At 35.2% G+C, this 22,000-nt stretch overlaps 1 protein-coding gene across 5 annotated transcripts in view; it reads right to left on the bottom strand.

Annotated features, from left to right (window-relative positions):
• Window positions 1-22,000, bottom strand: part of COL4A5 (collagen type IV alpha 5 chain) — a 236,518-nt gene that overhangs the window by 7,544 nt on the left and 206,974 nt on the right. The window contains exons 38-49 of one of the 5 annotated variants that reach the window (XM_043570927.1): window positions 20,477-20,557; window positions 19,744-19,842; window positions 19,155-19,205; window positions 17,523-17,708; window positions 15,803-15,811; window positions 10,394-10,402; window positions 7,620-7,753; window positions 5,156-5,228; window positions 4,949-5,020; window positions 4,035-4,163; window positions 3,113-3,211; window positions 504-716 (exon numbers count right to left, since the gene is read on the bottom strand). In XM_043570927.1, coding sequence (XP_043426862.1) covers window positions 504-716; window positions 3,113-3,211; window positions 4,035-4,163; window positions 4,949-5,020; window positions 5,156-5,228; window positions 7,620-7,753; window positions 10,394-10,402; window positions 15,803-15,811; window positions 17,523-17,708; window positions 19,155-19,205; window positions 19,744-19,842; window positions 20,477-20,557 — 1,155 coding nt within the window. The remainder of the gene's footprint in view (window positions 1-503; window positions 717-3,112; window positions 3,212-4,034; window positions 4,164-4,948; window positions 5,021-5,155; window positions 5,229-7,619; window positions 7,754-10,393; window positions 10,403-15,802; window positions 15,812-17,522; window positions 17,709-19,154; window positions 19,206-19,743; window positions 19,843-20,476; window positions 20,558-22,000) is intronic. The other 4 variants (XM_043570931.1, XM_043570929.1, XM_043570928.1 and 1 more) reach the window with 4 other exon arrangements.

Genomic DNA, 22,000 nt, shown 5'->3' with positions numbered 1-22,000 from the left:
TGGTAATACTTTACAAAGTTAAAGCACTTATTTTAGGAACTATAAACTAGCATCATTAAGAAATGACCTTATTTTCTTTGATTTTAAAACTAAGATTCTCTTCAGAATTTATCTTTCAACTTGATGAAGACCAGTGTCGGAGAAAAAGAAACTATCTCCTCTGAGTTGTGAACACTGCCCTCTCAAGTAGCTGCTAGACTGTATAGAGCCCAGAGAATCTATGTCCTTAATAACTAAGCTAAAAGTACATGTGGCCCTTCCCCAAATATGCTGCTTTAGGCCAAGAATTGTACCTTACACTAGCTAACTAATGCTTTTAAAGTAAAATATTACTTATTTAAAACTTACAGTGAATATATTCAGCTGCCCTTGACATGGTCTTCAATTCGGAAGCCCCAAGAGAATAGAGAGATACATTTTGTCCAAAGCTACTCTAGAACCCAACAGGATTTTCAAAACAAAACACAACGCACAGTAAAAAATTAAAATGCCAATGATCTCACCCAAGTCTTGACCATGAGCTCTTTTATTTCCTTGAACATACAAGAGAGAAAAGCCTTCATAAATCTGGACAGTTCCATGTGGGCATTGTGGTGCATCTGTTGTCTGGCTGTGACGTGTGATGAGGAATCCATGGGCAATAGAGGAGGTTCCTGGGGGGCCTGGGGGACCCTGCAATCCATCTGGTCCAGGGGGACCATCCAAACCACGGGTACCTATTTCCATGGAATCATCAGTATACAAAATTTAAGTAAGCTCTGATCCACTATTATGGCTATTGACAAAACATTATGACCTCATTTGATTCATTAATTTAGTCAATATTTATAGAGTGTCTATAAAGGCATTGTTAGATATCATGTATTTGGAGATAAATAAAATATGGTCCCTGCTCTTAAAGAGATTTAAACATATATTTTTTTTTTCCTAATGGAATTGGTTGACGACATTAGGCATTAAGTAAGTACTGGGCGACAGAACATCAGATGGGAAGAAGTGATTCTTATTCAGGAAGCCTGTGTGTCATCTGGTCTCTTGCTCTACTACAGGAGTCCAAACTCCAGGACGAAATTTCAGTTTGCTGTTTTGTTCATCAACGAGAAAGGAAGGGTGTGGTTGCCATCAGTCTGCCAGTTTCAGTGCTGAAAAACATTTTCCTTTGAATCTGGGGAATTATTCTCCGGCATACCTTTTTGTTTAGAGAATAGGCAGGGCACTCTAAAGCAGTCTTTTCAAAATGTCTATTTTCAATTTGCCACTGATTCCCTTTCTCTAGTTAGCCTCTTGATTTGAGCTTATTTTAAATTTCTCTTTACACACAGGCATTTTGCCACTGTGTATACACATTTTCACTTTGGGGAACCTTCACAGCAATGCCCACATGTGATGATACTAACTTGTTTCTTTCCTGTATGAAGTTAATGAAATGGCAGGGTATTGGTTCCAGGAATACCATAGGTATTACCACTCTGTCTTGCTGCCACTCATATTTTTTGCCAATAAATATTCTTTATGTTTATATTATTCAGAGTTATATTTATATTGTCTAGAGTTGCTAACACATATTAAAAATCTATTTAGTTTATTATCATTTATTTCTGTTTTAGCAATCTTACGAGTGTGTTTTTTTAATTTTAATTTTTTTATTGAAGTATAGTTAACAAACAGTGTTATATTAGTTTCAGGTGTGCAATACAGTAATCCAACAATTTAATACATTAATCATTGTTCATCATGATAAGTGAGTACTTTCAATCCCCTCTATCTATTTCACCCACCCCCAATCCACCTCCCCTTTGGCAATCACCAGTTTGTTCTCTGTATTCAAGAGTCTAGTTTTTTGTTTGTCTCTTTTTTTTCCTTTGTTCATTTGTTTACTGAATTCCACATATGAGTGAACTCATATGGTATTTCTCTTTCTCTGAGTTATTTCATTTAGTATTATACACTCTAGGTCCATCCATGTTGTTGTAAATGACAAGATCTCATTCTTTCTTATGGCTGAGTAATATTCCTGTGTGTGTGTGTGTGTGTGTGTGTGTGTGTGTGTCTGTGTATCACAGATATATATATCTGTTCATCTATCAGTGGAAAGCTGGGCTGCTTCCATATCTTGGCTATTGTAAATAATGCTACAATAAACAGAGGGGTGGGTGTATCTTTTTGAATTAGTGTTTTTGGGTTTTTTGGGGGTAAATACCCAGTAGTAGAATTACTGGATCATTGTGGTAATTCTATTTTTAATTTTTTGAGGAACCTCTATACTGTTTTCCACAATGGCTGCACCAATTTACATTCCCACAAACAGTACATGAGGGTTCCTTTTTCTCCATGCCCTTGTCAACACCCATTATTTCCTGTCTTTTGATGGGATGAGTATAAGATGATATGTCATTGTCATTTTGATTTGCATTTCCCTGATGATTAGTGATATTGAGCATCTTTTCACGTGTCTGTTGGCCATCTATATGTCTAGTTTGGAAAAGTGTCTATTCAGTTCCTCTTCCTGGATTTTTTATTGCAAGGTGACTCAAATTATTCTAGGAAGTAGCTGGAGAACATATTGGAAATCTAGTGGATACCAGAGTCAACATTATCAGGAGCGCCTATTCATCAATGAATGAAAAAATCTGAGTATTAATTTGTCATCTCAGTATACCACTATGACTCTCAAAGCTCTATGGGGATCAGTTTAAACTTTACAAACTCTACAACTACATTTACTGAATTTTATGGGGGAAATTAAATTGTATTGTCATATTTTCAAACATGGAAGGATTCACAATAGTTTCAAGATGGTCATGGGATTTAAATCAATACACTGAAAAAGATCAGAACAGGTTAAGTACAGGGAGTGCCTGTAAAAACTTTTGAGGAAGAGCTGGGTTTTCCAGTGCTCTAAACACACACACACACACACACAAGCTTTCTATGCTTTTCTTATACTGGAAAATCTCCTTGTATGTGCTATCCTCTTTTCCCCCAGCAACAGAGTCAGCAGGTAGGTACACTCTCTCAAGAGAAAACTCTAACAGCTCCAGTTGGACACCATACATGTACAAGTGTCTCAGACTTGAGAATGCTATTGGCAGCATTATTCTACTTGTCTCACCTGGCTGGCCTGGCAGACCTGGGTCTCCTTTGCGCCCTCCTGCACCATCAAAGCCTGGGAGTCCGTTGCGTCCAGGATCTCCTGGAGGGCCAATTGGACCTATAGGGGAAGAAAACAGGTCTTCAAATATGGGTGTAATTCCATATCCAGACAGATACAGGAAATTTAAGGTCCTTCAGTGTCACTAAATTCATAATCTGGTCTTGTCTTCAATCCAGATACATGAAGGAATAGCTCAAGCCTGGGACAAACGAAGCAGACAAGGATTTAGCTTTAGTTTTAAATGATCAATTTTTCTCTGCAGAGATTCCCATAGTATGGCAGTTGTGTCTTTGCCTCAGAACAAAATAGGAGTACAAGGCCTGACTTTGTTATCCGTCCCACCACAGGTGGGAGTTGTTACTGCCTGGTTCATTTAGATTATGGAAAGATTGACAACCAATCACTTAATAAGTGAGAAAGACTGAAGTTAGTTTCTAGCTTTGTTTTATACTCAGAGTTGGCTGCAAGCATAGAGTCCAATGGCCAACTAGACAGAGTTTAGTTTAAAAATCATGAGGTCTCACAGTGGGGAAGTGACAGTCCACCAAATTAGCTTTGTATCCTTCTGGTGGTTGGAACAGAGAAAGCACCAGATCTTGAATGCATTTTAATTTCTTCACAAAATTTGTAACAACATTAACCCAATCGTTCAAATTAGAATAGCCAGAAGAACTGGCTAGGAGCAGTCAGACTTGGGGTAAAGGATAAGATTAGGGCATAAGAAATGAACATTTTCAAGAAAACAGGAGATGGGACCTGTGGCAGTCTGCTATTCTACGAGCTGTTGAGACTCCTCAGAAATGAATTCTGGCAAGTAACAGGAGAACTAGGGAAATATTCTCAAATAGATAAAGCTTAGAAAGATGATCTGCAAAGGTACCTGGTAAGCCTTGTGGTCCTGGTAGTCCTGGTAGACCTTTTAATCCAGGCTGGCCTGGGATCCCTGGTGGACCAACATCTCCTTTGATTATAATACTCTGTCCTGAAGGACCAGGTAATCCAGGGGGACCTAAGAGGTAAAATATTCAAGTTTGAAGGTAGGAAAAAGAAAGGCCAGAAGGAATGGATGCCAAAGTGTCCTAAGGTCAGAATAAAAATTGGTGTGAAAAACACAAGTTATAGGTGTTGGAATACTGCCATGTCCAACAGAAATGTGTCTGGGAAAACTATCATCTCACCCAGGAGACTGAAAAAATAAATAATTTCCTCAGGGTCAATGGAAAAATTAGGCCTACTGTCCCTATTTTCAAGCTTTGAAGCATGACTTGGTTACTAGAAAGTCTAATCCATTACAAATCTGTGTCAGGGGAAGACAATTCTATTTCCGGACAAGTCCATTATGATTCTAACATCATTTGCGCTTCTTGTTTATTGTGCTTGTGAAGTGTCCCACTGAACTAGTGATGGAATTTAGCACTTGTCCTATTTCAATTTACAGGAAACCTCTATAAGTCTCCAGAAAAAAGAACTATTTTCATATTGAAAATACTTCCAACTAAAAATGACTTGCTCTTGTGATCTGTTCAACTGAATACGGGAAGGTTAGTATAAAAGCCAATAAAAATCTTAGTGAAGCATTATTGTTAGCCCTGTATCCATCTTAAACTTAAAAGATCTGGTATCAATCTTACATTAGTAAATAGAGAGGTTGAGAGATGAGTAAATAAAGGGAACAATCCCTCAGTTGTTGGGGATTGAGACTCTAAAATTTTAGCTGAAAGACAGAATGCAAACATTCAAATTCCTCAATGTGTTTAAAAATCAGGTATAACTAGCTCCTGGAGTAAGTCTTACCTGGGGGGCCAACAAGTCCTGGATCCCCTTCAGGGCCAGTTGAACCAGGTATTCCACTGGGTCCCTTCATGCCTGCAAAGAAGGTACATACAATGGCACAGAAAAGCGACAGGGGCCTAGCATTTACCCAGTCAAATCAGAAAATGGGTATCTTATCCCAAAGGAGTTTAAAATAAAAAGGGAACTTCAAAATATCCCTTCAAATACCTGGAAATCCTGGAACACCCGGGAGACCAGGATCTCCTTTCATTCCATTGAGACCTGGCCGACCAGGATTACCCTGAATAAACAAAATTGTTGATTTTAGAAAAGAAAATTGGAGGGGGAGAGAGTGAGGCTATATAGTATTCATATTCATTTATAGCACTGGCTCTAGAGTCAAACTTCCAAGATCCAAATCCCAATTTTGCCTCTTACTAGTCCGTGTGACCTTGAGTTGATTATTTAACCCCTTTGATTCACAGTTTTCTCACCTCTAACATAGAGAAAATAATAGTATCAACTTCATGGAGGTTTTGTGAGGATTAAATGAGATAGCTCATATTAAGTACTTAGAAAACTGATTGGCATGTAGTGTGTACTTAAGAAATGGCAGCTATTATTTTATTATCATTAACAAAGAGGTGTTTTTTTTTTTTTTAGTATAGCACTGAGGTGATAAGTGCTTCAGTTAGAATCACAAGTGCAAGTGCAGAAATGATAGTCTGCAAGACTTAGCAAAAAATATAGCAGGGCCTGTTACTTAATTGGGTTTGAGGGCCAGGAAAACCATGGGAAGAAGAAGAGTTGAGAGGAAGTCTAGAATGTACCTAAAGGAAGAGTAAGTGTGTTAAAATGAAACTCTTATTATTAGGAATAAAAGAGGGGCAAACATGGTACATATTAGTCCAACATGTAAGAAACAGCTTAAAAAAACCGGAGCATGTTAGAAAGACATAGGATCCAGCTTGAAGAAGTTTCCAAATCCAGGATAATTTGAGCATGAAAATAGGCAATTACAGTTTAAAAAACTTAAAAATCATTAAAGAGACTTTATGAGTCCATACTAATAATAAATAAACAATACATGGAAGAGAAGGGAGGCTCTTGCTTACCAAAGGGCTGACTGGTATATGTAGAGGTAGTGCTAGAGTTAAAAAATTATCAATTTGCCACTATTCTAGTATTGGTTGGTTGAGACAAAAATCATAAATAGATTTAACTATATGGGTAAATTCTGATGATGAGCAATATATTTGCATGGTCTTAATGTGCATTCCTATAGTTTTGCTTATTAGTCACAAGGAGAAGAATAGTAACCATACAGTGGAGAAACCAGATAACAATTTGTTGGAATGATCAAAATTAAAATCACCAATGAAGGGCAGATGGCTATTATGGGCCTAAATATCTGATGGAGGACACAACATCACTCATGTAGTATTCCAGCTTGGGATGCATAACTAGAGTGAAGAAACAGCAGACAAAAGAAGGAACATTCTATTTTTAAAAATAGAATATATTAAAATCAGCATGCACTCAGGTATTTAGTACTAAAAAAGCATGACAGTTGCAACTTATTCTCAAATGTTTATATATATACACACACACAACATACAGGGTAAAACATTAACAACCAGTCCATCTGAATAAATGATACATGAAGGTTTTTTTTTTTTTTACCATTCTTGGAGTTTTTCTGTAAGTTTAACATTATTTCCAATAAAAGAATTAAAAACATGCAAATATAAGAACTAATTTACACAAAAGAAAATGAACAGAACTTGATAATACTAGATTCATGAAATCTTGGTATCAGGCAGTAGTAGTCTTGAATCAAGTATAGAGACATGTGAACTGGAAGAACACGGGAAATGAGTGAAGAGGGAGTAAGTAGAGAATGAATAAAGAGAAGACTAAAATTTAATTCTAGCATGTGTCTAGAAGAAAAGTGGTGACATGAGGAAAAGAGGTTAGTTGCTGGAAAGCTTTAAGGACCACTTTTTTAGATCCTTTTTCTTTTTTCTGCTATAAAGCAGCCACCAGTGAGTTAAAAGACTGAGCCCAGACTGTGTTGGTCGCCAAATCTAACAATCCTCCTGAATGAATGCAAGAAACGTCAATGATTCAAAAAGAAGCATGTGACTTTCTGGGTCACTCAAACCAATGTGCAAAAGTACATGAGTACAGATGTAGGGATATGTTATTATTCCTTTTTTAAGGTGAAGACAGAATCCTAAACTGTCTATCTGCCTTACTCATAGACACAAAGCAGAAGTGTGAAGTGGAGCTGAAATTTGAACCTAATTCTAATTTCAAAGTCTAAAATATCCCCACTCAACTCTAATTACTTCCCTGTGAAAGGTCTCATCCACATTCAGTGCTCTGATATGTGTGTCTTCTTTTACGAATTTGCTTTCACTGAAAAGAAGGTTTCTCAAACCTAAACAATATACATAGCAATGACTCCAGGTAAAATATCTTCTGAGGAACTCCTTAACTATACAGTAACAAAGTTCCTTTAGTTGGAAAAAATCGGAAACTTGCCTTTTTTTTCTTCGTAATTCACCAGGGAGCCATATATACAGCCTTGACCAGTAAATACTAATAAAAATAATGCAGCTTAGAATTCTCATTTTGAATGCACACACCCATACCCCTTTCTCATCAAATATCTACCCCCATTTCCTACCTGGAGTCCTGGTGGTCCTTGATCTCCTTTCAAACCAGGCAAACCAGGTTGCCCAGGTTGGCCTGGGTTTCCTCTCTCTCCTTTAATAGCTCCATTTCCAGGGAGACCCCGGGGACCTTCTGGACCTGGTAGACCTTGATAATGCACAACAATGGCAAAATTTCAGTATAGCATAAGAGTAGTATAAAAGTCTGGCTTTTAAATTATCAGTCACCTAAATCCTATTAGTTTGCAGAATAAAATCCAGACTACATTAAAATATATAGGCCTATGATAACGCTTTCTAATATAAATTAGGCTGGGTTCTTTTTGTTATTAACACTGATTTGCAGACCATTTTAGTTTGCATTTTATTATATGTTAAATCTAATAAAATCACAGTTAAAGAAAGGACCCAGGACATTATAATAAAGATTGCTTCTGTAACCCCAAGTGTTTAACTTAAGTAAACAAACACTATAGGGCACTGTTCTCAAATTGGAGCATATATCAGAATCCCCAGGAGACTCTGTTAAAACATATTCTTGAGCTTACCCCCAAAGTTTTGGATTCAGGAAGGCTGGGGAGGGGTCCAGGAATCTCATTCTTACAACTGCCCTGTAACTAAAGCTGTTGGTTTCAGACCACACTTTAAGAACTGGTACTTAGGACAATCAGGGATTCAAGCAATTTGTCTCATTGTGATTAATATCAAATTGCTATATAAGTAGTTATTTTGTAAGTAGTATTTGTAAGTGGTTTCATTCGGCTTTTATTACTATGCAATTAAGATAGTTACTTGAGCAAACTGTTTGATTTCATTTTAGTGCCATGCTTATTAATATACGGTAATATTTTAGTGTCAGAAATTCATTTAAATTATTTGTGAAGAAAAATTTTGCATATGTCTTGTGAATAAATAAAATTATTTAAAATAGGGTTTTTGCTAAGCTCTTTTCCTTATACAATATTTTTAACTTTTCATTCTAAATAAAGATATTAGGTCCATGAAGCAACCAAGGGGATCTTGTGAATGGCCACATCTTTTGTCACTAGGTGGGAAATAGCTGTTACTTACTTGCTACACAGTGATTGAAGCTAGGACTATCTAGTTCTGCCTTAAGAAATTAGTTATGAAGCACTAAGTAATGAACAGGCAAAAGCACTTACACATTTTCTCCTCTGGTTATCTTAGTGTTTCATTGGTTTCAATAAAAAAATGAAAATATATAGTGATTACTTCGGAAGGAAATATCATAGGCAAATGAATTTAGAATACCTGAATTCATGCTTACCTACGGACAAAGGGTCATCTTTTTGATCTGAGATAAAATTCAGACTTTAGTTCTCTTCCAATACTCCTAAGACCCAGAATCAATGACTACATTCTAACAAGGCAGCATGGCATACAGATTAAGAACGCTGGGCTCTGGAGCTAGAATGCTAGGTTGGAATCCCAGCTCCAATAATCATTAGCTGCTAGACTTTAGCAAGTTTATTAATCTCTTTGGCCTCAATTTCCTCCTTTTTAAAATGGAAATAAGAATAGTACCTACTTTATCAGGTTGTACCAAGGATTAAATAAGATAATATGTATACATTATTTAACACAGTGCCTGGCACATAGTAAGAATTATGAAAGAGATTTTTAAAAATTATTATCACTATTATTACCTTCATTCTTAGTAAAACTTAAAGAACCTATCTTTGAAATATAAGCCCATTTTAAATATTTCAGCTATTTCTATGTTATTTCATATGATAACACTACTCTATCTGGCACATGAGAAAGAGGAAGCAGGTCCACAAGAGCACGATTGTTTTATCTTTAAGCAGTTTAAATTATATAGTCAGCCAAATCCAGCAACCAGAGAGACACACTTAGAAATTCCCTTCCTGATCATAAAGAAAGGGCTGGAATACTTTACACTAAAATAAACAAAGAAAAGCAACTGTTGAGTTCAAACCCCTTAGATAGGGTTTTCTAAGCAAAATTATTTGCTTTCATCCATAATGTATAATTTGGACTAGAAATCAGGTAGCAAATCATCTTATTAGGAAAAAAAGAAACTGTTAATCAGCCCAACAATGACAAAGTAAGAGTAAGATCGGGAAAAAAGGGAATCTTTTATGATTCTTTTCCCCAGGCTGAAAAGTTATCAGAATATTTGAAAAAAAAAAAGTAGGCATGTTATGGGCATTGTTCTTTCTGCAATTAAAATAAGATATTGGGAAATTTACATGTTATTAATTCATACCTGCCATTCTGGAGTCCCTCAAATTTAAATTAATGATTTGCTAATGATATAAGGGACATATAGATTTTATTTTTAAAGTCCTCAACAGCTACGCTCTTCCATTTTTGAAAATAGCCACATAAACACAAATCAGAGCAATGTCAAGCAACAAATTTCAAGAAAATAATATCAATATGCAGAAATTACAAACGGGCCAGATACCTGACTGAAAATCTTAACGCAGTCTTAAAGATAACAATAAGTGTATATCCATTTAAAATTCAACATGTCTTCACGTAAGAATTACCTATTATAAACAATTGAAGCCACAAAGACCTAATGTCATTTCAAACTTGATTATAAACAACTAACATTACCTTCACCAATATGTTAAATACCAGAGCAGGTAGTATTTGAGAACAGCCCCCTTCAATGACTTCTGAGTTATAGCAAAAACAAAACAAAACAAAACAAAAACAAAAAACTGCATTTCTCTTATCACACATGCAAAACATTAAAAAAAAAAAAAATAAAGAATTGACCAGTGAAGAGTCTAACCTTGAAAACCTGGGAAGATCAGAGTTCACCAAAGCTCAAAGATCGATGTTAGCAGTATGAGACATCACACAGTACAAAATAAGATTATGAGTTAGAAGTGGTTCACATTATAGCACAAGTTAAACAATAATCCTCTTTGCCAGCATATCTCACACCTACAGCGTAATCAGTAGGCAAACAGAACCATACAGAAGTATAGAGAGACAAACATTTTCAAATAGAGCTTATTATAGGAAATAAGCTGCTAGTTTTCATTAACTCAAAAAATGGAAAACTGTACTACAGATATCATGTTAACACTACTACCATGGCTTTCCAAAAGTTAGCATCTCAAACATTAAAGTTGGAAAGACAGTACCATTTCGCTGATAGCCTTCCATTCCCTTCACGAAGGGTTAATTTTGTATAAATGTTTAAGTTTATCTTGGCCTCTGGCTTCTCTTAGGAAAAACTCACGATGCAAACTTCTTGATATGTTCAGATTGCCTCAAAGAGGTACAGTTAACTTTAAAAGGCTCATTAGACAAAAATACAAAGATCATAGGTGACTAAATGAAGAAATTAAAATACAGGTACACAATAGCCATTACCAACTGTACTTCTATTTGCCTTCTTTGAAAATCATTCCATGTAGCCACCTTCTGACTTTTTTCATAATTCATCAAGAAGCTTTCTTTTCTGCATTATTACTTGTAACAAGTTATTCAGGGAAAAACCAATATATATATTTGTTCATCACTGAACTTTAAATTATAAAGAGCCAAATTTTCCAAAAATGTGAAGGCCATCAGTGAAAGGGTACTTTAAAATATTTTGACATGCAGTATCCTACCCCAAACCACAGAAAATATCAAATTTACTTTATTATTATTCAATGCACATATTAAATCAGTCTATTAACTATTAAAAGAAGGATCATTAAATAAAAAGATAAAAAGCCTACAAATAAGACCACTCTTGGTTAATGTTAATTAACTGTAAACACAATTTCCTTTCCTTACAAGTCTTGCTATGATTTTTAAACACTGAGGTTAGCAGAGAGGATAAATTGTGCTAGAGAATTGAATCCTAGGAATTAGAAAACCTAGGATCTATTCTTGGTTCTACTATTTATATCAGTGGGATTGTGGACAATTCAATCTCTCTGAGCTTGTTTTCTCACCCACATAATGCGAACAGTGTTATCTGCCCGAACCTCCCTCACAGAGTTGTTTTAAAGATCAAATTAAATTTTGAAAATATGGACCTGCTATCTCCATGTACAAGGTGCTACAGGGAACACAAAGGTTAGCTAGACCCAAACTCTGTCTTTAATGAGCTTATAATAAAAGTACATTATATGATGTAAATGGTGGCATGTCACATAAATATAAAACATTATTATTATTACTGCCAGGTAATAAAACTTTTAAAGCATTTGGCAATTTGGAATTCAGAAGGCAAACTGATTTATGACAACAGTTTGAGAAGAGTCTGGCCACACAATTAGTTAAATAGAATTCCTACCTAAGATAATTCAGAGTTTGAGTAAAGACATTTTATCTATGTGCATGCTGCATGCTATAGTAGGACCAATACAAGAATGCTTAGAAAAATGTCACTGAAATATATATTTTGGTCTGAGTAGGTAACAAGGAAAACTTCAGATTGTATCATAGCAAAACTTCTAAGATCTTAATTTCTAAGAGGTAAAATTTTAATGAGTTATATGCCAAGTCAATTTTGCACATGGAGCTCTCAAAGCATTATTTCTCAAATGACCTAACAAAGTAACTGAAAAAATAAAATAGAAAATTTAAAGTCTTGGACATAAGTGGTAATAACTAAAGATAAGCTGATGAATTGATTAGTAAATTTTAAATCCAGTTTCCATTTAAGGTTGTAGTCTTCCACTATTGCAAAGAAGAGAACACTGTAGACACTAGGTTCCAATAACTATGTAATTTACAGTACATCTGGTAAATAAGATGTCAAATTGCTTTTATTTATTTATTTATTTATTTATAATTAAAAATTTTTTTTTCCAACGTTTATTTATTTTTGGGACAGAGAGAGACAGAGCATGAACGGGGGAGGGGCAGAGAGAGAGGGAGACACAGAATCGGAAACAGGCTCCAGGCTCCGAGCCATCAGTCCAGAGCCCTACGCGGGGCTCGAACTCACGGACCGCGAGATCGTGACCTGGCTGAAGTCGGACGCTTAACCGACTGCGCCACCCAGGCGCCCCTCAAATTGCTTTTAAAGTAATGTGGCTACTTCCCTTTTTCTTCTTTGAATATATTCTGGTGCCTCAGAAGAAAGCAATCTTCTTCTAGCCAACACTAAAATCTGGAAGTGATCAAGGCAGCAGACGTCTATGCAAGTCAGACAGGGGGGTATTCAAAATTACTTCCAAGTATGCTTTAATTTTTCTCTTTATCATGGTGATAGTTAAATCATATGCACTTGTCTTAATCTTTTTGATGACATCCATTTTGGAAAAACACACGAAGCAGTTAATAAGGATTGATGGAATTTATGAGGTAACAAAAACAAGAGAGTGGAGGCAAGCTCCAGTTTCCTATAACTAAGAGTCTCCTATGATGGCAGAAGCAACTTTGCTTCATCGCTTATATTTTTTGAAGTTTATTTATTTATTTTGAGAGAGAGAGAGAGAAGCAGAGAGAGAGAATCCCAAGCAGGTTCTGCACCATCAGCATAGAGTCTGATGTGGGGCTCAACCCCATGAACCATGAGATCATGACCTGAGCCGAAATCAAGAGTCAGACACTAAACCGACTGAGCCACCCTGGCGTCCATTTTGCTTCATCACTTATTATAACTAGAATAAAAAGTCAGATCATAAGCATTGAGCCATATAACTGCCTTTGTAGAAGGATGATGTGTGTTACTAGTAAAGCAGACACTTAACAGAAGAGCACTGGGAAGCTCTAAGTCAGATTCCCAGCTATGCCAGCGATTAACCACATGACCTTGAGCAAGCTTCTTGACATCTTTGGGCCTCTGTTTTCTAAAATGTGACAAAGATTCTCTCTTTGACTAAACTTTAGACAGGCTCCTCTGAGCCTTCTTCTCAACCTGGCCTCAATCCTTGGGCCCTGTTCTTGGTATGCTGAGTCTAGTTTTAGCAAGAACCCTGCTATGTCAGTTTAGGGAGAGTCACCCCACTGTTGATATCTGATCAAGCCCCCCATCCCCCAACCTTGATGTCTAAGTCTTTGGCCTGACTTTAGTAAGGATTCTATAAGGCAAGTTTAGCAAGAATCTACCTTCCCTTGATATTTCTTTCTAGTAATTTTTCATTCACTTACTCCCTCACTCTGCTGGTTGACCATAAATCCCCATTTTTCTTTGTTATATTCAGAATCGAGCTCAGTCTGTCTCCCCTAATGCAACTGTCGGTGCCCTACTGCAACTGTCTTAAGTAAAACTTGTATTGCTATCTTTAACAAGTGCCTGGTGAATAATATCTCTTTGAAAAGTGTAAAACTTAGGTCTCTTCTACATCAAATACTCTGGCTGTATGAAATTATGGGTCTGCGGAAGGAATTAAGTAGCAAGTAGGAGTAAGTTACTGGGGAATCAGTTCAGATAGAGATAGATGGCTTCCTAAAAAGAAACTTGAAAAATCATGAATTTTAAATTTCTAGCCATTCCCAGTAGTCAGAACTCAGGAATACACTTTCCCCCTTGTAGTTCCTCCTTAGAAATTTGAAAAGGCCTATTTATCTTGAAATAACAAACACATTCAGATATTTGTGGTTCTTTTTACTCCTATTAGGGTAACATCTTTCACTATGAATCAGCAATTTTCCATTGGACAACTTCTGGCAATTAACTGTTCTTTGGTGTGTACTGTTTTTATATGTATGGTTAAAATAAGATTAAGAGGCTTCTATTCTGTGCTGGTTGTAAGGAAATTTTTTTTACTCCATACCTATTGGTCCATTTTCATAGCAGTAGAATTTAGAACTTTGTGACAACCCAAAATGTGAAGATGAGATGATTTGAAAAATTACAAGAGTTGTGGCAAGTCAAGAACTGCGAATTTGCAGGATCTGATAACATGAATTTGCAGGATCTTAAAAAAGAATGCCTTTTCAAGGATGTGGAGAAAGGGGAATCCTCCTGCACCATTGGTGGGAATGCAAATTGGTGCATCCACTCTGGAAAACAGTATGGAGGTTCCTCAAAAAGTTAAAAATAGAACTACCCTATGATCCAGCAATTGAACTACTAAGTATTTACCTAAAAAATATAAAAATACTAATTCAAAGGATCCATGCACCCTGATGTTTATAGCAGTATTATCTATAACAGCTAGATTAGGGAAACAGCCCAAATGTCTATCAACTGATGAATGGATAAAGATGTGGTGCATATGTGTGTGTGTTTGTGTGTGTGTGTGTGTGTGTGTGTGTGTGTGATGGAATATTACTCAGCAATCAAAAAGAATGAAATCTTGCCATTTGCAATGATGTGGACAGAGCTAGAGAGTATAATGCTAAGAAAAATAAGTCAGTCAAAGAAAGACAAATACCATATGATTTCACTCCTACGTGAAATTTAAGAAACAAAACAGACAAGCAAAGAGAAAAAAAAAGAGAGAGAGGTAAACCAAGAAACAGACTCTTAACTATAGAAAATAATTAGATGGTTACCAGAGGGGAGGTGGGGTGGATGGGTGAAATAGGTCATGGGGATTAAGGAATGTACTTGATGTGATGAGCACTGTGTGCTGTTTGTAAGTGTTGAATCACTAAATTGTATCTGAAGCTGATATTACACTGTATGTTAACTAATGGGAATTTAAATTAAAACTTAAAAAAAAGAATACCTTTGTGAAGGATGGCTCAATTTCATTTACATTAACAGATATAAAACAAAAATAAGAAATACACTCTACTCTGAAGGTAAAAGTAAAATATCATACAATACACTTTTGGGTACTATAAATTTTTGGCTAAAAATGACAAAAACATCTGAATTTTAAAATGTTAAATTAATGTTCCTAACTAGGTAATTTTGGGTTACTCCAATAGACAGAAACATTGGAGTCTACAAGTTCCTTTCAAGTTTCAGAGATAGACCAACATGTAAGAACTGAATTGGCATATATGCTCTTAAAATACATCCAAACACTTGAAAGCATTAGGTACAGATATATATGTGTATTATATGTGTATATATATATATGTGTGTGTGTGTGTGTGTGTGTGTGTACACATACATATCTGTACCTATATATAGAGAGGGAGAAAGAGAGAATTATATATACACACATATACATATATATACATACACGTATATATGTATAACTATATATACACACATACATATAAATATATATAAAAATATAAAAAAGTTTCAAAGTTCATGCAGTTACTACTTTGGAGTTAAAGAGCTAACCTGTAGGACCTGGATAGGGATCAAAGTTCACCAAGGCCCAATGTCATCATTAACGAAAAGGAAAAATATCAAAATTGTTAGCAATATCAAGAAACTAAAGCATCACACTAACTTCTTTCAAGTTAAACTTTAATTCAATAAAAGAATACTATGAAAGTTCATATTCATGCATCTGTATACAAACCAAATTATTACCAGTTAGCATCAGCACTAAAATAAAAACAGCACATGTGACATATTTTGAAAGGCAAAAAAATCATTTTTATAATAACCATTACCAATGAGTTCAGACAAAAACAACCAATTCTATGATCAATTAGGTTTAAAACTCCATTTTAATTTGTAGTTTATGAACAAATGAGAAGTCACAAACTACTCATCAGGTAGGTGTTCTTCTTCCTACTATTTTTGTTATTATTTCTTTGGAAACAGTAATTTTTTTAAGCACCTTTGTGACTAATGTCTTTATGTTGACAGTAATGTCCAACAGTGACCTTCATTACTAGTAAAGAACAAATAACCAGAGTGCTGATTAAAATGTAAAAAAATGATAATAGTTTGGTTTATTTTATAATTATTGCATGCATACCAAGCAAGATATTTGTGTCAACTCTTTACATGTAAGAGTTAATATGGCTGAGGAGAATTTCACTGGTTTTCTTAAATAGTGAAAACAAGGTAAAACTCTAAACACCTTGTATAAACAATCAAGTAAGATCAGATCAAATCTGGTTTTGAAAATGACCTTCTGAACAAAGTATGTGATCCCATTTGATTCATGTTTTCAGAGCATATTTTATTAAAATTAACTCCAATCACTTCAGAGTTTATCATAATTTAAATGGAAATTTTCATTTTTAAGTACATTAAAAAATAAGCCAGACTTTCAAAGGATAAAAGGACAACTGTTTTGTTTCTTTAACCTTAGATTTCTCTTATTATTTTAAATTACGAAGGCCAAATTTTTAATTACCTGAAATATAAAAATTGAGTATCGAGTCCCAAAAATCTGTTAATAATCTATCACCAGTGATTGGGCTCAGCGACATTAATCCCAGATGAGTACAAGCATTCCAAACTTAGCAAAATGAAGTGACACAGCACATACACAAAATGAAAAGTGAACTTTGGATGCAAAATTGAGGCTACTAGAGCAGTTAACATAAGACAAATGAGGTATAGACATGAAGTTGGTATGAAGAGATGGCTATTCAATTTAATCATGCTGTGATGTTGAGGATAAATTTGATTGCCTAGTTCCTAGAGAAGATAAAATTTTTTTATTGTGCTTGGTGACATTGGCTGATCATATGACAGAACCATAGCAACACTTTTGGTATGAACCACAAGCATCTATGGGGTGACCACTAAAATGATTTCTGTGATGACATGCTGAGAAGCTCACATTAAAAATGCAGACGGCATTTTGCTGCCAGGTTATCAGTATAGCTTTATGTTTAATAAAAAGACTAATAAATCCACAATTTTCTTTTTTCTTCCATGTTGATTTGTTTTAGTTCAATTTTATGTAAATGATGAAAGGCATTAATGAAAAGAATGATTAGATGCCAGAGAAACAGATGGAGCTAGGTATAAACCAAGCTATTTACTTGTAAGATGTTCTTACAGAGTCTAAAGTCCCAAAGACTGAATAACCTGCCAGCAAAATGAAATAAATTAACTAATAAGTAGACCATTCCCCCACCACTCATGTACATACCTGGTCTCCCAGGAGGACCTTGGGGCCCAGGGTTGCCTTTAGGGCCTTCCAGAGCTGGACCTGGAGAACCAGGAGGGCCTGGAGGACCCTGCACACCAGGAAAACCCTGAAAGCCTGGTTCTCCCTTTGGACCAGGAAGTCCAGGGTTTCCTGGAATGCCAGGTAATCCTCCATCACCCTTTTGACCTATGAAAGCAAAGTGACATTAGGGAACACATTAAATGATATTGAGTATTAGGCTTGCCTGTAAGGCTAAATCTATTCATTCTTATTAGAACAAGTAATAGAATGTGCAAGGGTCATTTCTATCTCCTGCCAAATCCCTAACCCATTAAAAACATTCTTTTTATTAAACATATTAATCTGTTATAAGAAATATTTATTAGAGTATGTATAGAAATATAAAAACAATTACAGCTTGGATCCTGAAAGATACCCTTTGTATTAGGGCACAAAGCAATGATCACATGATCAGTAGCTGTGAGAAAATAAAAAAATAAAAAACTAGAGAAGTTTAAAGTATTGGCATGAATAGGTTAGAGATGGCCGGAGGAAATTCCTTAAACAAATATTTTGAGACTAATTTTGAGACCAATGAAGACGTGGATCTTCAGCGGCTGCTGTGTGTCTCTGAAGACCATTCTATCCAAAATTTAGAATCCCAATCTAGACAAACTGTTCTCAACATTTTTTATACACCACCAACATGCCTGAAAGTGATATAACAGTGGCACATTAAAGTAATAATTTTCACATTGGGATCATGGGAAAGATATAGGAATTTCTATGAGGTATGTCTGTGGTTTGAAAAAAGCCCCCATAGAATAGCCAATGGTCCTTTCAGAAAATAAACAGGCATACCTGTACACACATTCAGTCATTCATTTAATTCTCTGGTGCTTACAATGAAAGTAAGAACAAGTGCAAGAAAGTAGATGTATATGTGCACATACTCACTCAAAATGCAAGATGTATATTAATATGGAGTTTTCAATTTTTATTATTGGTGCATATTCCTACAAAGTTTCCTTATATTACCTTGGTTTTACTTCCATGGGGATAAAAGAGTGGTAGTTTTTTTTTTTTCAACTGAAAGACCTTTTTTTAAATTTTATTTATTTATTTATTTTGCAAGAGAGACAGAGAGAGAGAGAGAGAGAGAGAGGGAAAGGGAGAGAGAATCCCAAGCAGGCTTCTCGCTGTCAGGCTGTCTGCACAGAACCCAACGTGGGGCTTGATCTGAACCATGAGATCATGACCTGAACCAAAGTCAAAAGTTGGATGTTTAACCAACTGAGCCACCCAGGTGTTCCCTGGCTGAAAGCTTTTTAAAACATTTAGTGAAATCTACTTCTTCGTGCAAATGTGCTTTATATCATTTCCTCAGCAGTTATTGATGAAAGTAATGAAGAGATGTCTATATGTTAATTTCTTTAAGAATGCATTTTTATATAGCACAATTCTTTATACTAAATTCTTAATTAATAACTACTTTAAGATAGAACTTGAGCTTTGAGTTTTCTGGGATTGTATGTGCATTTTATAACGGCAAATGGTGAAGATTGAAAATTAAGTGTGCTGCAACATATTCTCTTTATACGGACTGATTTAGCATGTTTTATTAAAGTTTACCAGAAAGTCCTGGAAGTCCAGGGGGTCCTGGGATTCCAAAGCCTGGTTGACCTGTCAGAGAATAAACCAAAAAATCTCAAATAAATAATAATAAATGAAACAAGGACAATTTTTTTAGGACCATTCAGGTTTTTACTAAGTGCTACTACATATATGAACCATGCAGAAGATTTATCTCCAACATGCAATCACAATTCTAACATGAGAAAACTGTATAAAATATATTCTACTTGTGATAAGTGTTAAATACATCTTTACATATTATACATATAATATATATAAATGGAAAATAGATTGCATAGTGAAACGAGGTCATCCAGAGAAGTTGAAAAAAGCTGGGTAACTTCTTCACATGAAAAACTTGGAAAGAAAGTATATGGAGTTTTTCATAAGAAGGAGGCAACCTGATGGATAAATGTGAAGTAATATTCTCAGTACAGAGTGCAAGAAGGTAATTAGGAAGAGAAAAGTGTGTAGTAGCTTAGAGGTTAAGAAAGAAGATATAAGTTGATTGTGGAGAAAAAAGGGCAAAAGTTAAAGAAGACAAAGAAGAAATTAGAAAATTAGGAACAATGAATAAATATGGCACCTGGTTCACCCTTCTGTCCAGCTGGGCCAGGGATACCATCTTGACCCGGACTGCCTTTTTCACCTGGAGGCCCTGGTGGCCCAGGACGACCGCCACCACCTAAAACAGTACAGCAGGTTTCACCTATCTTCCCAATTCCATTTCCTTCCATATTCCCCATTCTTTCCATACCAGCTTCAAATAGTTCTATCCAAATGACCACAAAGTACCTCTGAGACACCTCTTTAAACCACAAAATCTTGTGAAAAATAGGCATTAAAAGAATAAAAGCTAATGAGAATAAGAGCCTTATTCATTCAGTACCCAAAATTTTCAGTTTCTCATTTTAATCTAGCTGTAGAATATCAAGGAGAGCGAGGTGTGGGAGTGGAACAGGGTGCATTATAGGCCTCAGATGGGGCCATGAGGAGTAATTTGCTTTAGAATGCAGCAAACAAACAACAGTGCTACACCTCGCCATTCTAAAAAATACGAGAGCTTCTACTATTGTAGGATACTTGAAATAACTCTCCCTGGAAAGAGCCCCTCAAATAAGATTCCAAAGTAATAATTTTAAGTAACTTTTATTAAGAGTTGTTCAGTTTGTGCCTAACAAATGGTACTAAATAAATGAATTATCACCATGTTTCCTTGTCTTAAAAATGTTCACAACTCCCAGAAATGATCTGACTTTCTCAAAATGAATATGAGCCTTAGTTTTACAGAACAACAAATCCTTAGGTTTCATGCTTACCTACAGGACCAGGTTCTCCTGGAAGGCCAGGGTTCCCAGGAGGACCACTAATACCTTTTGGTCCAGGAAGTCCTGGGGTTCCTAAAGTAGAGTTCAATTTAATAATAAAAGAAAATCTGCATTGTGTTAAGAATTACAACTCAAACTCACAATTTATAGTATTAGCAAAAAACAGTGAATAGGAAAAAAAGAAAGATGCTGATGTTTGTAATATTTTTAAGAATAATTATAAGTTTTAAACTTATTTATCCAAGCATGGCATTATTATATATTCATAATAAAAATAATTACCACAACATTACAGTAGTAGAATTGATAGGATTCTATTGTATGAATATACCAATTTTTTAATCCATTCATCTACTGTCAGACATTTGGGTATTTGTCAGACATTTGTCAGGTTTTATGTATTACGAATATCTATCTTTATGGAAACCTGGTCTACTTCCAGTTTTTAGCTATTATGAAGTAACACTGCTATGAATATTTCTGGACCAGTATTTTTGTGGACATGTCTTAACATATCTTGGGTAAATACCTAGATAGGAATGGAACTGCTGAGTCAGAGTAGGTATATGGTGTGTCTTATAAAAAAACAAAAAACAAACAAACAAAAAAACAACCTGCCAAACCATTTGATGCTCACAGCAATGTTTGGGAATTCTAGTTGCTCCAGATCCTTGTACAACATATGGTGATATCAGTTGCTTTAATAATAACCATGCTGATAGGAATAAACTGCTACTTCATTGTGGTTTTAGTTTGCATTTCTCTAATAGCTGATAATACTGATCACCTTTTCATGTGTTTATTGGCCATCCACATATCTTCTTTTGTGAAACATCTTTTCAAAGTTTTCCCCATTTAAAAAAAGTGGACTGTTTATCTTGCTACTATTGAATTGTAGAGGTTCTTTATATATCCCAGATACCAGTCATTTGTCAGATACATGTTTTGCAAGTATTTTCTCCTAGTCTGTGGCTTCCCTATGCATTTCCTTAATGATGTCTTTTGATGAGCAGAACAGAAGATCTCAGGTTCTTTAAAAGAAAAAAAAACGTGTGGAGCAATTGAATATCTGTATGGAAAAAAATGAACCTTGACCCCTACTTCATACCATAAAAATATTTTTATTTGAGACAAATCAAACCTAAATATAAAAGCTTAAACATTAAATGTTACAAAAAAATAAAAGGATATTTCCATAAACCCGAATAGGAAAATATTTGTTGAATAATTCAGTATACAAAAAGCACTAACTATGAAAGAAAATTAATAAACTTGACTTTATTAAAATTAACAACTTTTGTTCATCACACAACAGCATTGAGAATGAAAGGCAAATTTGAGACAGAAAGAATATACTTGTAATACATGTATCTGACAAAGACTCAGATCCAGAATATATAAAGAAGGGCTCTGAATCAATTAGAAGAAAAGGGCAAACAACCCAATAAATGTGAGCAAAAAACATGGAGCAAGCATTTCAAAAAGATGCTACCCAAATGGTCAATAAGTATATAG

Source organism: Prionailurus bengalensis, chromosome X (assembly GCF_016509475.1).
Source record: "Prionailurus bengalensis isolate Pbe53 chromosome X, Fcat_Pben_1.1_paternal_pri, whole genome shotgun sequence".
Lineage (NCBI taxonomy): Eukaryota > Metazoa > Chordata > Mammalia > Carnivora > Felidae > Prionailurus > Prionailurus bengalensis.
Note: the sequence above shows the minus strand (reverse complement) of the source record. Positions and strands in the feature narration are given on the sequence as shown.